Source organism: Chiloscyllium plagiosum, chromosome 9 (assembly GCF_004010195.1).
Source record: "Chiloscyllium plagiosum isolate BGI_BamShark_2017 chromosome 9, ASM401019v2, whole genome shotgun sequence".
Taxonomy (NCBI): Eukaryota; Metazoa; Chordata; class Chondrichthyes; order Orectolobiformes; family Hemiscylliidae; genus Chiloscyllium; species Chiloscyllium plagiosum.
This window is the reverse complement of record NC_057718.1, coordinates 83,720,880-83,734,037: the sequence shown is the minus strand read 5'-3', so window position 1 is coordinate 83,734,037 and position 13,158 is coordinate 83,720,880. Positions and strand designations below refer to the sequence as shown.

The following is a 13,158-nucleotide window of genomic DNA, read 5'->3' as shown; positions in this document are numbered from 1 at the left end:
TTACAAAGGCTGAGGTTCCTGTATCCCTGCCCTCTGTACCTCATTACCTGCCTCACTTAGTCAGTTTCCTGACCCGAAACATTGACCAAATCAATGACCCAATACAAGACTGCCTCCGAGTGTGAAAAATCAGGATAACATTTCAATTCACTGATTTATTACAGTTTCTGTCATTCAGTCTCCAGCTCATGAACTCTGAGCTGAACCTCCTTGAACTTTAAACACTTGTTGCTGATGTTTTTGCTTTGGACCAAACAACATCTAGGAATTCTCACATACCATTTGAGGACTGAGTGCTTGCAGTTGGTAGGTAAGAAAGTTTACATTTTATTTTACACAAATCTAATCTTGTTCATAACATATAATTGACAATTAACTGAGATCTACAATTTAAATTCTCTAGTTCCCAACTTTTTTATCAATTGCTTTTAAGCACCTCCAGATAGATCCCAGCCTTAAGCAGGATTTTTAAACAAGGTTGCCAGTGGAAAAGCAATTGGGCTTAATTAAGCATCTCAAACTAGTTACTCATTTTTGCTGGTCCTTGTGTTCAAGTATATGAAACTTGCCAACTTAGTACATCTTAGGATTCAAGTGTGACTTACAATAAGGTGCTGGAATTAGTTGATTTAGGAAATGTGACTTTTAATAGAAAGCCAAAGTCAAACGTAAAGGGAGATAGGGCATGAAAGAGATGCTGCATTGCTTTTGCCTTTCTAACATGTTCAGCCTTCTGAAAACAATTGTTTGTCTGTCACAGGAGAAGTTAATTATTTTCTGAGTATTTCCGAAATGACTAAGGTTTATTGTATTTCTATGGTCCAACAAAGGATAGCAACTGGTGGTACAGTTAACAAATTAAATTAGCATAAGTAAATAAATAAAGAATTGAATAATGAAGTAGATGATTAGAACTCATTTAGGATGGCAAGACTCCTCAGGTATCACAGCGTTAGTACGTGGCAGTTCCTGGATGTCAGTTTGGTATACAACAAACATGTCGACAGTAACTGTTTGATGTTAAACAGCTTCGGCTCAGAGTTTATCAGCACTCTGTATCCTGGTTCTGATAAGTGGAAGATGAAAAGCTTTGACATGTTTACTTTTCGCAAAAAGTGAGATTAAAGTTGTCACTTAGCTCAGTTTACTTTAACGGACTTTACCCTCACAATGACTTGTCATGTGGATATAACAAAATAACCATGTATCAAACATATTTGATGTTTTTAAAACATTAATTTTGTCATTGATATGAAAAATGTGGGAGTAAGGTCTCCCCCGAAGGCACTATAACTTTATAGATTGCAAGAAATGTCCCTGTGCTTTCTGGACTGGTACCATTGGTGTTAGCTGTGGCTCAGTGGAAAGAATCATGCCTCTGAGTCAGAAAGTTGTGGATTCAAGTCCCACTCTAGAAATTTAAGTACAAATTTAGCCTGACACTTCTGAATACTTGAGAAAGTGGTGTTGGAAATGCTGTTCTTCAAATGAGATGTTAAATCAATGTCTTGTCCTCTCCTGTGGATGTAAAACATCCCATGCCAGTTTTGGAGAAGTGCAGAGAAATTACTCAGTGTTCTGACCAATATTTATCCCTCAACTAACATCACTAAAACACAAAGTGCTGGAAACAGGTCTGGCAGTATCTACAGAATGAAAACAGTTTTATTGGTGTTTCAGGCAGCATTTAGTATTTTGTATTTTTATTTAAAGAGTAGTTTTGGCTTCTGAATCACGAAAACATGGCTCTTTATGGGTTCTTGCTCTGTTGTGTAATTTGGATGCCGTGTTTCCTTCATAACAGCTTCTAAGAAACAATTCTTCAGTTGACAAGTGCCTGGTTTGGGGTTTGGCGTTCAGTTAGCTGGATAGACGGTTTGCAATGTAGAGTAGCTCCAACAACATGGATTCAATTCCCACACAAGCTAGATTACTGTGAAGGACATTTCTTCTCAAACTCTACCCTCACCTGAGGCATAATGACCCTCAGTTTAAACTATCAAAAGTAATCTCTTTCTAAGAAGCAAACAGCCCTTAAGTGTTTGAGTACAATGGTAACATTACCTTTTATGCACAGGCAACCTGAGACAAAATAAGGCATCATATAATCTCTTTATGAAAAGTAGAGGAATGACTTCCCTGAGAAGTAATTCTGAACCATTTGACCATGAAATCCATGCCACATATTGGAAATATGCAATTTTAAGATGGTTGTGGTGGTATTCTGGTTTCTCAAGGGCACATAGCTTTAGAATGTTTTTCAGATTTGGTTAAAATCCTACCTCCAATTTTTTAATGGTAGTCTTTCTGGATAATTTCCCAAAAGTGCCGTATAGCAGGAAAGAAGACTGCACCCAAGGATCCCTGGGCCAGTGAGAAAATTGATCATTTTCTTCTCGCCATTAGAATTTCTGTTAAGACCCAGATTCTTCTATTGAAAAGCTAAATTTTAAATAAAATATATCGGATCAGGACATAAGATTGCATACGTTGGAAAAGCTGGGTTCTCTTTAGGGAAGACGCAAAGATATTTAATAATGGTGTTCAAAACAGTAGCTCGGGAGAATGTTCTCCCTAACATAAACATCAGAAAACAGAGGACACCGATTTTAGTAAATGGTAGAAGGACCGCAGATCGACACAAAAAAAAAGGTCACGTCACAAGTTATAATCCGAAATGTGTGAGACGGTGATGGAGGTGGAGTCAATCCAAGCTTTCAAAAGAGAATTCGGTAATTATCAGGAAAGAAGAAAAAATAAGATGCTTTTGCAGAATCAAAAAAAGACTGCTTCTTTGCTATAACTATCCTACGATTCGGTGCACAACACGACACTCTCACAAAAGCTAACAGATAAGTGAACCCCCTTAAGTTTCGATTTACGATTTTATTCTAATGACGTGTGATGGAGGGGAGTGAACGTCGAAAAGGGTGAAGGTCATTTCTGGTGCACGCTGGGGTGTAACCTTTGCCCGCAGCGGCAGCCGAGCTCTGGTTGGTTACTTCTAGCGGCGATAGACGAATGCCGTAATACTCAGGAGCTGGTGGTAACTGATGTTTAAATCGGGATTGTGGTAACAGTCGTTTTCTGAGTTACAGAGCGAGCATGATGAGCAAATATATATTGCCACTATCAATTGCTGGAATTGTAATTGGTGGAGCAGTTTTAGTCAAGTGAGTAAATTTACTTGGAATTGGTCTGTAATATTCCTCTCCTGAAGGGCGCTAACAACCTGGGAGTAGCTCCTAAATGCACTCTTAGTTTGGAGGGATTATAGAAAATGCTGCAGACCTAGTAGGTAACTCCTGAATTTTGTGTTTTTCCAATGTCCACAATATTTTGCTTTTACTCTCGAGTTTGGATGCTGCCTGTTGGGTCCAGCCAGGGGTGGTCCCACGTGATTCCATTAGTTGCACTTTTTAATTTGTAAATTGCAGTTTTTAAATGAAATGAAAATGTAGCCTACGTCTGTTTCTGAAAACTTGTGTATTGCGTGTGATAGTTAAAATTGGCTTTAAGCCATAATTTGTACGAGGGGAAGTATTGATGAAGGTAAGAGATTTGGGATAGGGGCAATATTGTTAAACTAGGAAATTAGTTAAGAATTTTGAATACTAATATGAGGATTGAGGGAAGACGTCTGCATGGAACAGCAAGTTAGGAGGGGTTTTGCTTTTCATGTTATTAAAACACCTTTTTTTTTAAAGTTGTTTTCTTTATTTACTTTGTACAGTGCTTTCCAGTCAATCTGTTTGGAGGTGTTCGCATGGACCTATGTAGCAGATGATACTTGAACGCAGGCCTCATGGCTCATGGGGCACTAGGCCTGCATAACACAAGCGCTGTCATTTTGGCTGTACAAAACAGTCTTTAATTGTAGAGGTTGTGGACCTGAGAAGAGTTGAGGGCTAGAGTTGTCAAAAGGGTGTCCACAAATGATCAGTTATAATTGATCCAAAGTCATAACTGTTAAATATTAACTCTTAGGCTTAATTTTTAAATTCCTAATTGCATGTTTTTCAGATGATCATAATATTTCCAATTAACTTTATGGCAAACATTTCCTCACCCAGTCCAAAAATATGCAGGCTAGATGTATGGAGTTGGCACGTTCTCCCCATGTCTGTGTGTGTTTCTTCCCGGGTGCTCCGGTTTCCTCCCACAGTCCAAAGGTGTGCAGGTTAGATGGATTGGACTTAGTAAATTGCCCTGTAGTATTGATCCTCCCTTGTAGGAGGCTTCAGTACAAGTCTGAATGTGATCTCTGAGATTAGTATAATAGGAATTTATTATCTCCCGTAAAGCAAAATTTTGTTCCTTGTTTGGGAGAAATAACAGCTAATCAAATATCTGAGAAGCCATAATTAATGATCTGTCACAATTAACAGTTATGAAATATATCATCTTTGTTTGACCTTCTTGATTTAACAAGAAGCTGGGTGGGACTGAAACAGGGAAAGAATCCCACTAAAAAAAATAGAATGCTGAATTCCAAATGCAAGCATGCACAATCCCATACATTTGATAATTCTCAGATTCTGCTTCATTTCAAAGACCAGATGCCTTAAAGGGTGGTTGTTGAGTGACAAAGACTACTCTCATCAAACATGGCTCACAATGTGCTACACCACTCCCTGACTGAGGCTGTGCATAGATACAATGCAGCAGTTTCAGCTGGGGTAATTGAAGGCTAGTCAACCTGCTTGAGTTGCCGTTCCCAAGCTGAGACAGGTCAGGGGGTTCATTGATATGCCCACAGATTGTGCTGTGTAATCCTTGTATATGGTGATGTGGAGCTGGCAATGACACAAATATAGGGGGTGGACAGTAAGCTGTGAAAGCAGCAAGAAAGGAGGATGTTGGAACATTGATTACTGAGAACATCACCATGGTCCACCACAATCAACCATAGGGCATATTTCATGACCGATTCTAATGGAACTAAATTGAATGAAGTCATCATTTACTAAGCGTGTTCATGCTGCAAAAGTAAGCAGTTACTGTTTATTTCCAAATGCTGACGTTTCTTCATTTCTGTTACACTGTTGTGTAATAGAAGTGAACATTGCAAACTGTTGAAAGGCTTCACAACATCTGATACTTCCAAATCCAAACATGACAATGTTTTATGCTGTGATGGGTGCTAGGGATGATCCTTGGGTATTTGTGGCTAGTAGGTCCTGGCCAGATGCAAGTTCACTTTCCTTGACTTGAACTTCAAAGTTGAGAATTGTGGGCAGAATGGGAGTGGAAAGGCTGAGCACTTCTGGAATATTCTGAAAGAGGATATCTTGGGATTTTGCGTGTGGTTCCTGTTCTGACTGGGTGCAAGCTGGCACCACCCTGTCTCAGGATGAGGTTAAGTTCCCTTGTCTTCCTGTTGCTTGACCACCAATGGCGACAGTGATGGAATGCAGATTTGCATGTATATCTAACAGTCAATAAGTTTTGGGGACCTGATTCTCCATGGTAACCGCAAACCTATCCACAGAAACAGCTGTTAGTTGTCTGCTGCTTCTGTCTGTTTGTACATTTGCATCAAGTTTTAACGGCTAACACCATGAGGTCCTCACTTGCGTGATGCTGTGCAGGTACCTAGTTTTTGGCAATTTCGAGTACTCATGCTCTGAGACATTTCTTCCTCTCTCCAACTCTGGAGACGTGCTTCTCAGAATGTGTTCTCTACTCCAATCTAGCTGAACAATCTACCAAGGTGTCAGTATCTGAGCTGGTGGAGGCTGCCAGGGACAGTATTGCCAGTGCTTCATCTGTGGCGTCGTCTTCTTGTAATAGAATGGCAGTACTACACTGCACATCACAATTCATTTTACTTGATAGCTAGTGCATAGAGATCTCTGCATCTCCACCTGTGCGGTCTCCATCCTGTTTGTCTAATGTAAGGATTGTCTATTTGTAGTCAGTAAGCAAACATATGTCTGTCACCCCACCCACTCATCTTGTCCCTCTCTGCCCTTGTGTGGGCTGCTTAATCTGGGATGAGCCAAGGGCAGGGACTGAGCTAGATGCAAATGGCAGATGTTAGTGTTGCTGGAGGAAAGGTGATGAGGTGTCCATTGAGTGGCAGGAATTGGCGAGTACAGGATAGGTTAGAAATTTAGTAGAGGGTGCTGTGCTGGTATCCTAACCTTTGGTTCAGGAGGTGAGTGTTCAAGTTCTACCTGCTCCTGAGGTGTGTCATGTCATGACATCTCTGAACAGGTTGGTTAAAAATACGTACAATGATTTGGAGAACCATTGAGGAAAGATACCATGTGCAACAGTGAGAGTGCTTGAGCCCTGTGGATGATTGGTGCAGTAGTGGAGTTTAAATGTGAGGAGAGGTAATAGAAATTAAGTGGTGGCACTTAGCCTTGTGGAGTGCAAAAGATCTTTAACGTTCTTCCTGTTTTACTGGGCTTTCTTCCAGACCATGGAAACAGTACTGACCTAGATGGCAACTTCAAGTCCTGACCGATGAAGGACAACCTTACATCCCATCCACCAGGACTTCCAGGTCCCTATCCACAAACCAGTGTTAATTTGTCTCGATCAACTACGTCCCTTGGAGGTCTTTGCATACTGGAAGTATGAAAGGCTGATTTTGCTTTTCCAATCAACTTGTTAAGAGATGTTAGAACATACCTCTGAACGAGATAGGACTTGAACCTGAGCCTCCTGGTCTGGCGTAGGGACACTACCACTGTCACAAGAGAGCCCCTTGCAGATGAGGGGGTCTGTTGCTGGCTTGCGGCGGTTGAACTGGTGTGCAGATGGGCATTAAGAATGGTATCCGTAGCATGAATGCTGCAAGCTTTTTCTAGCAATGACCACCTCCCCCACTGAGCGCAGATGGTGCAGGAGAGGAGATGTGGTGCATACAGAATATCACACCTTTAAAAAGGCACAAGAAAATTCACCAGTGCTCAAGGTGTGAAACGCCATGAAATTGAATTTCCCCAAAATTTGCTCACGCAAAGCTTATTTTATCCTGTAGAGTGAGATAAAGGATTAATTTGGTCTGACCTGCATGAAATTGCATGTCCCGAGTTTAGGGCAGTATTCCTCTGTCTTAGGATGTTATGTCTCTGTCTTACAGGTACAATGTCAGGAATTTACATTCCCATCCCTTGCTCTTCAGAGCCATTTGCATGGCCATTTCCTAGTTATTCAGGGTAAAATAATTTCATTGTTATCCCCAATTCAGAAATCAATGGAACATTGCAATTAAAGTTCAGAGTACTCCCAGCAGTTGAAAAGCCAATTCATAATAGATCTGGCCGTTAAGGGATCATTTACATTATATTGTTTCTCGAAATGATGTGATCATTACATTTTGACTTAAGTGGCATGTGACTGTGGGGGAATGGCTGGGGTTGTCTTGTGGGTGTTACTGACTGTAATGTGAAGCTCTTGTACTTTGTAAAGGAAGGATGTTTCCTTTATTCAGAGAGATCCCTTGACATGTCTTCGCAAGCATTGTGAAGAGTGTTAAGGGTTCCCCACGGCTTGTACTTAATACATTTTGACTGTTCACAGAAGTTGGCCTATTGCAGTTGCATCAAGTGTGTAAGAATCTCAAGAAAAAGAAGCTAGTGTAGAGGATTCCGCATGGGTGCTAATTCTGAAAAGCTTTCACATTTTTGCCAGCATAGGATCCCTACAGTGTGGAAACAAGCCCTTCAGCCACACTGACCCTCCGAAGAGTAACCCACCCAGACCCATTCCCCTGCCCTCTCTTTACCCTTGACTAATGCACCTAACCTACACATTGGGCAATTTAGCATGGCCATTCCACCTAACCTGCACATCTTTGGATTGTGGGAGGAATCCGGAGCACCCAGAGGAAATCCACACAGACACAGGGAGAATGTGCAAACTCCACACACAGTCACCCGAGGTTGGAATTGAACCTGGGTCCCTGGTACTGTGAGGCAGCAGTGCTAACTACTGAGCCACCATGCCACCCTTATAAATGAGCAGAGCAAACCTCCCATTCCCTGACTGGGAATCAAACCTGGACTGCGTTGGTGAGAGGGCTGAATCCTAACCACTAGACTACCAGGTGAGGTTATCTACATGGGTGTCACATTTGCGATTTTCCAGTCCTCTCTGACCCTTCCTAATTCTAACGATTCTGAAAGATCACCACTAACGCCTCCACTATCTCTTCATCTATTACCCTTAGAAAGCTGGGGTGTCGTCCATCTGGTCCAGGTGATTTATCCATATTCAGGTCATCCATTATTCTAGCACCTTCTCCTTGGTGATGGCCAGCATACTCAGCTCTTCCCCCCCACTTGAATTTCTGGGATATTACTCATCTTCCACCATGAAGACTGATGCTAAGTAATTATTCAGTTCCTCAGCCATTTCCTTGTTCCTCACTACTTTCTTTTCGAAGTCATTTTCCAGTGGCCCATTGTCCACTTTTTTGCCTCTTTTGCCATTTATTTATCTAAAGAAACTCTGACAGTCTTCCTTTTATATTACTGGTTAGCTTACCCACATATTTAATCTTCTCACCTTATTTTTTTTTGTGGCCCTGTTTTGCTCTTTGTGAGCTTCCCAGTCCTCTAGTTTCCCACTGCCCTTTGCTGCTTTTATGCTATCTTTGACTTCGCTAGTCAGCTATGGTTGCCTCATCTTCCCTGTACCATGCTTTTTTGGCCTCTGGATGAATCTCTGCTGTGTCTCCTGAATTACTCCCAGAATCTCCTGCCATTGCTGTCTCTCCTGCCACTGTTTTATAGAGTCAGAGAGATGAACAGCATGGAAACAGAGCCTTCAGTCCAACTCGTCCATGCCGACCAGACATCTCACCTGCCAGCACCCGGCCCATATCCCTCCAAACCCTTCCTATTCATATACCCATCCAAACGCTCCAGGAGAAACAGCCCCAACCTGTTCACCCTCTCCCTATAGCTCAAATCCTCCAAACCTGGCAACTTCCATCTAAATCTTTTATGAACCCTTTCACGTTTCACAACATCTTTCCGATAGGAAGGAGACCAGAATTGTACAATATTTCAACATAGCCTAACCAATGTCCTGTACAGCCGCAACATGACCTCCCAACTCCTGTACTCAATACTCTGACTAATAAATGAAAACATACCAAACGCCTTCTTCACTATCCTATCTACCTGCAACTCCACTTTCAAGGAACTATGAACCTGCGCTCCAAGGTCTCTTTGTTCAGCAACACTCCCTAGGACCTTACCCTAAAGTGTATAAGTCCTGCTAAGATTTGCTTTCCCAACATGCAGCACCTCGCATGTATCTGATTTAAACTCTGCTAAGCTCCCCTCTCAGTCAATTCTATCCAGCTCCTCCCTCATTGCTCTGTACTTGCCTTGATTTGACTGTAATATTGTGCCTCTGATTATATCTTCTTCCTCTCAAATTGCAGAGTAAATTCAATCATTTTGTGATCACTGCCTCTGAAGGGGTCCCTTCACCTTATCAAGTTTGCCTCATTGCACAATACTAAATCCAGAATTGCCTGTTCCCTGGTGGACCCCTCCACAAGTTGCTCTAAAAAGCATTCCACAAATTCCATTTCTTGTGATCCACCACCAACCTGATTTTCCCAATCCACCTACATGTCGAAATCCCCCATGTTCACTGCAGTCTTGCCTTTCCTACATATCGTTTCTATCTCCTCGTGTGTCTTGTGCCCCAGCTTCTGACTACTGTTTGGAGGCCTGTACATAACTTCAGCTGTTTTATTTTCTAACCTTTTGTGGTTCACCAATTCTACTCACTCGGGTTCTACCATCTGACCCTACTTGGTTTCTTACTATTGATTTAATTTCATTTTTTGCCAATAAGGCAATCGTACCCCTCTGCCCACCTGATATTTTACTGGAACCATATGCAACAATAGTTCCACTTGCTATTATGGTTACAATGTTGTAGCTAAGTTATAATTGCATTGGAGAAGGCATGGAGGAGGTGTAAAAGGAAGTTGCTAGGAGTAGAAAATATGTGGCTAAGTGGCAGGATTGGAGCACTTGTTGTTTAAGAGCAGAAAAAGCTGGGGATTGGCCTAATTAAGGACTTTAAAATGAAGGGACTTTGATTAGGTACTTGGACATAACCTGTTTATCATAGTAGAGCTCAAATGAAGAGATGTAGGCTTGAAGTAAAAAGTACAATTAGAGGGAAGAAGATTAGGTGGATTGACTCAGCAAAATTGCCCTTCCGTGTTCAGGGATACGTAAAAGAACGGCATTATCCATGGTAAACATGGGATTGTGGGGATAGAGTGGGGGAGTGGACTGGGTGGGTGCTCTTCGGAGGGTCAATACAGATTCGATGGGCCAAATAGCCTCTTTGACCAGTTTGGCATTTTATGAAATTTTCTTTTTAAACTAAAAAGCTGCAACGATCTGGAACACTGTGCCTCAGTATTGTGGAGGTCAAAACACTTGACATCCAAAATACATAGATACATACAGATGTATAGCACAGAAACAGACCCTTTGGTCCAACTCGTCCATGCCAACCAGATATCCCAACCCAATCTAGTCCCACCTGCCAGCACCCGGCCCACATCCCTCCAAACTCTTCCTTTTCATATACCCATCCAGATGCCTTTTTAAATGTTGCAATTGTACGAGCCTCCACCATTTCCTCTGGCAGCTCATTTCATACACGTACCACCCTCTGTATGAAAAAGTTTCCCCTTAAGTCTCTTTTATATCTTTCCCCTCTCACCTAAACCTATTCCCTCTAGTTGTGTACTCTCCCACCCCAGGGTAAAGACCTACCTTATCCTATCCATGCCCTTCATGATTTTAATAACCTCTATAAGGTCACTCCTCGGCCTCTGGTGCTCTGGGGAAAACAGCCCCAACCTATTCATCCTCTCCCTATAGCTCAATTCCTCCTACCCTGGCAACATCTTTGTAATTTTTTTCTGAACCCTTTCAAGTTTCACAACATCCTTCCAATAAGGAAGGAGACCAGAACTGCACGCAATATTCCAAAAGTGGCCTAACCAATGTCCTGTACAGCCGCAACATGACCTCCCAACTCCTGGACTCAATACTCTGACCAATAAAGGCAAGCATACCAAACACCACCTTCACTATCCTATCCTGCAACTCCACTTTCAAGGAATTAATAACCTGCACTCCAAGGTCTCTTTGTTCAGCAACACTCCCTAAGACCTTACCATTAACTGTATAAGTCTTGCTAAGATTTGCTTTCCCAAATATTTAAATGTTGCAACTTGAACTGTGACTTGCAGGAATGTAGACTTTGTGGAGAGAGGTATATTATGCCAGCTGGTTCTTTGTCAATTGGCACAGATGCAAAGGACCAAATGCTCTTTTGTTTTATTTGTCAAGTTTTCTATCATCTGACTTTTTTTTTAATTACTTTTTAATAAATCAAATCATATTTTCAAGTTACTGCACGTAACCATTTTTAAAAGCCTTTTGATTCTTGGTCTGTATTGAATTGCTCACCTCAATAAAGGTAAGCAGTAAGAGAAGGATAATTAGAATCAGCCTACCTTGATTAGCATGTAATATTGAATGCAGGTCCTAGTCATTCAATACTTCAAGGTTGGCTGGAGTGGATGGAACTATGCTTTCAACTTTTTACTGCTGACTGCTTGTTTGAAGTGTGCTTGAGACTGATTTAATTTGTCTAGTAACTTTTAAACAGGCAACTGTACCTCAACAAAACCAGATGAATTGCAGCCCTAATTTTTTATGTATGGGTCCAAAACTTGTGGGGATCTGGGAATCGTGCACATGCTGTGCTGCTTTTAACCTTCAGGCAGTACATAGTTCGGATTTAGAATGTACTGTCTGAGAGTGAGAGAGGGATTCAGAAGTGGCTTTCAAGTTGTGGGTAAGTTTATTCTTTTGAAGTGTCAATGACAAAAATGGTAGAATATTCCTCATCACTGACATGGTATTAGTGAGAATGTTCGGAAAGTCTTAGAAGATGGCCAGTTTGGAATTCTTCATGTTGAGAATGACGAGGTGTGCTTCTCAACAGTGAGTGATGAGCGGCATAGTGCATGTAGTAGCATGTATTAACATCTCATTATTATTGAATTTTGTTTAATTTATACACAGCTTCCCATTCTCCCGTGTGTCAGATAGACATTGAATCATGACAGTTCCTGGCATGCAAATTTGAGTGGTGGCCTTGCATATCCAATTTGTTGCTAACTTCTCCGGCCCTCCATCTTTGACATCAGCCACCAACGTCTCTGGGTGCGTAGACATGCACCCACCATTTTTGAATGCTGCTGCAAAGACACTTTGCATGTAAGGTCAGGTATTTATTTCATAGATTGCACCTCCCAGGATGTAGAGTCATAGAGATGTACAGCATGGCAACAGACTGTTCGGTCCAACCCATCCATGCCGATCAGCTATCCCAACCAAATGTAGTCCCATCTGCCAGCACCCGGCCCATATCCCTCCAAACCCTTCCTATTCATATACCCATCCAAATGCCTTTTAAATGTTGCAATTGTACCAGCCTCCACCACTTCCTCTGGCAGTTCATTCCATACACGTACCACCCTCTGTGTGAAAAAGTTGCCCCTTAGGTCTCTTTTATATCTTTTCCCCCTCACCCTAAACCTATGCCGAGGTAAAAACAGTGACTGCAGATGCTGGAAACCAGATTCTGGTTTATTGGTGCTGGAAGAGCACAGCAGTTCAGGCAGCATCCAAGGAGCAGCGAAATCGACATTTCGGGCAAAAGCCCGATTTCGCTGCTCCTTGGATGCTGCCTGAACTGCTGTGCTCTTCCAGCACCAATAATCCTAAACCTATGCCGTCTAGTTCTGGACTCCCTGACCCCAGGGAAGAGACTTTGCCTATTTACCATATCCATGCCCCTCATAATTTTGTAAACCTCTATAAGGTCACCCCTTAGCCTCCGACGCGCCGGGGAAAACAGCCTGTTCAGCCTCTTCCTATAGCTCAAATCCTTCAACCCTGGCAATATCCTTGTAAATCTTTTCTGAACCCTTTCAAGTTTCACAACATCTTTCCGATAGGAAGGAGACCAGAATTGCCCACAATATTCCAACAGTGGCCTAACCAATGTCCGGTACAGCTGCAACATGACCTCCCAACTCCTGTACTCAATACTCTGACTAATAAAGGAAAGCATACCAAACGC

The 13,158-nt window shown here is 42.0% G+C and overlaps 1 protein-coding gene across 10 annotated transcripts in view; it reads left to right on the top strand.

Annotated features, from left to right (window-relative positions):
• The window catches only part of LOC122553002 (retinol dehydrogenase 13-like), a 92,967-nt gene that overhangs the window by 21,454 nt on the left and 58,355 nt on the right, over positions 1–13,158 (top strand). For 2 of the 10 annotated variants that reach the window (XM_043696391.1, XM_043696394.1), the window contains exon 1: positions 2,987–3,173. The exons of 2 other annotated variants lie outside the window; for them this stretch is intronic. In XM_043696391.1, the coding sequence (XP_043552326.1) occupies positions 3,106–3,173 (68 nt within the window). In that variant the 5' untranslated portion in view covers positions 2,987–3,105. Of the gene's footprint in view, positions 1–2,985; positions 3,174–3,255; positions 3,295–13,158 lie in introns of those variants that run through there. 6 more of the 10 variants (XM_043696386.1, XM_043696393.1, XM_043696387.1 and 3 more) reach the window with 6 other exon arrangements.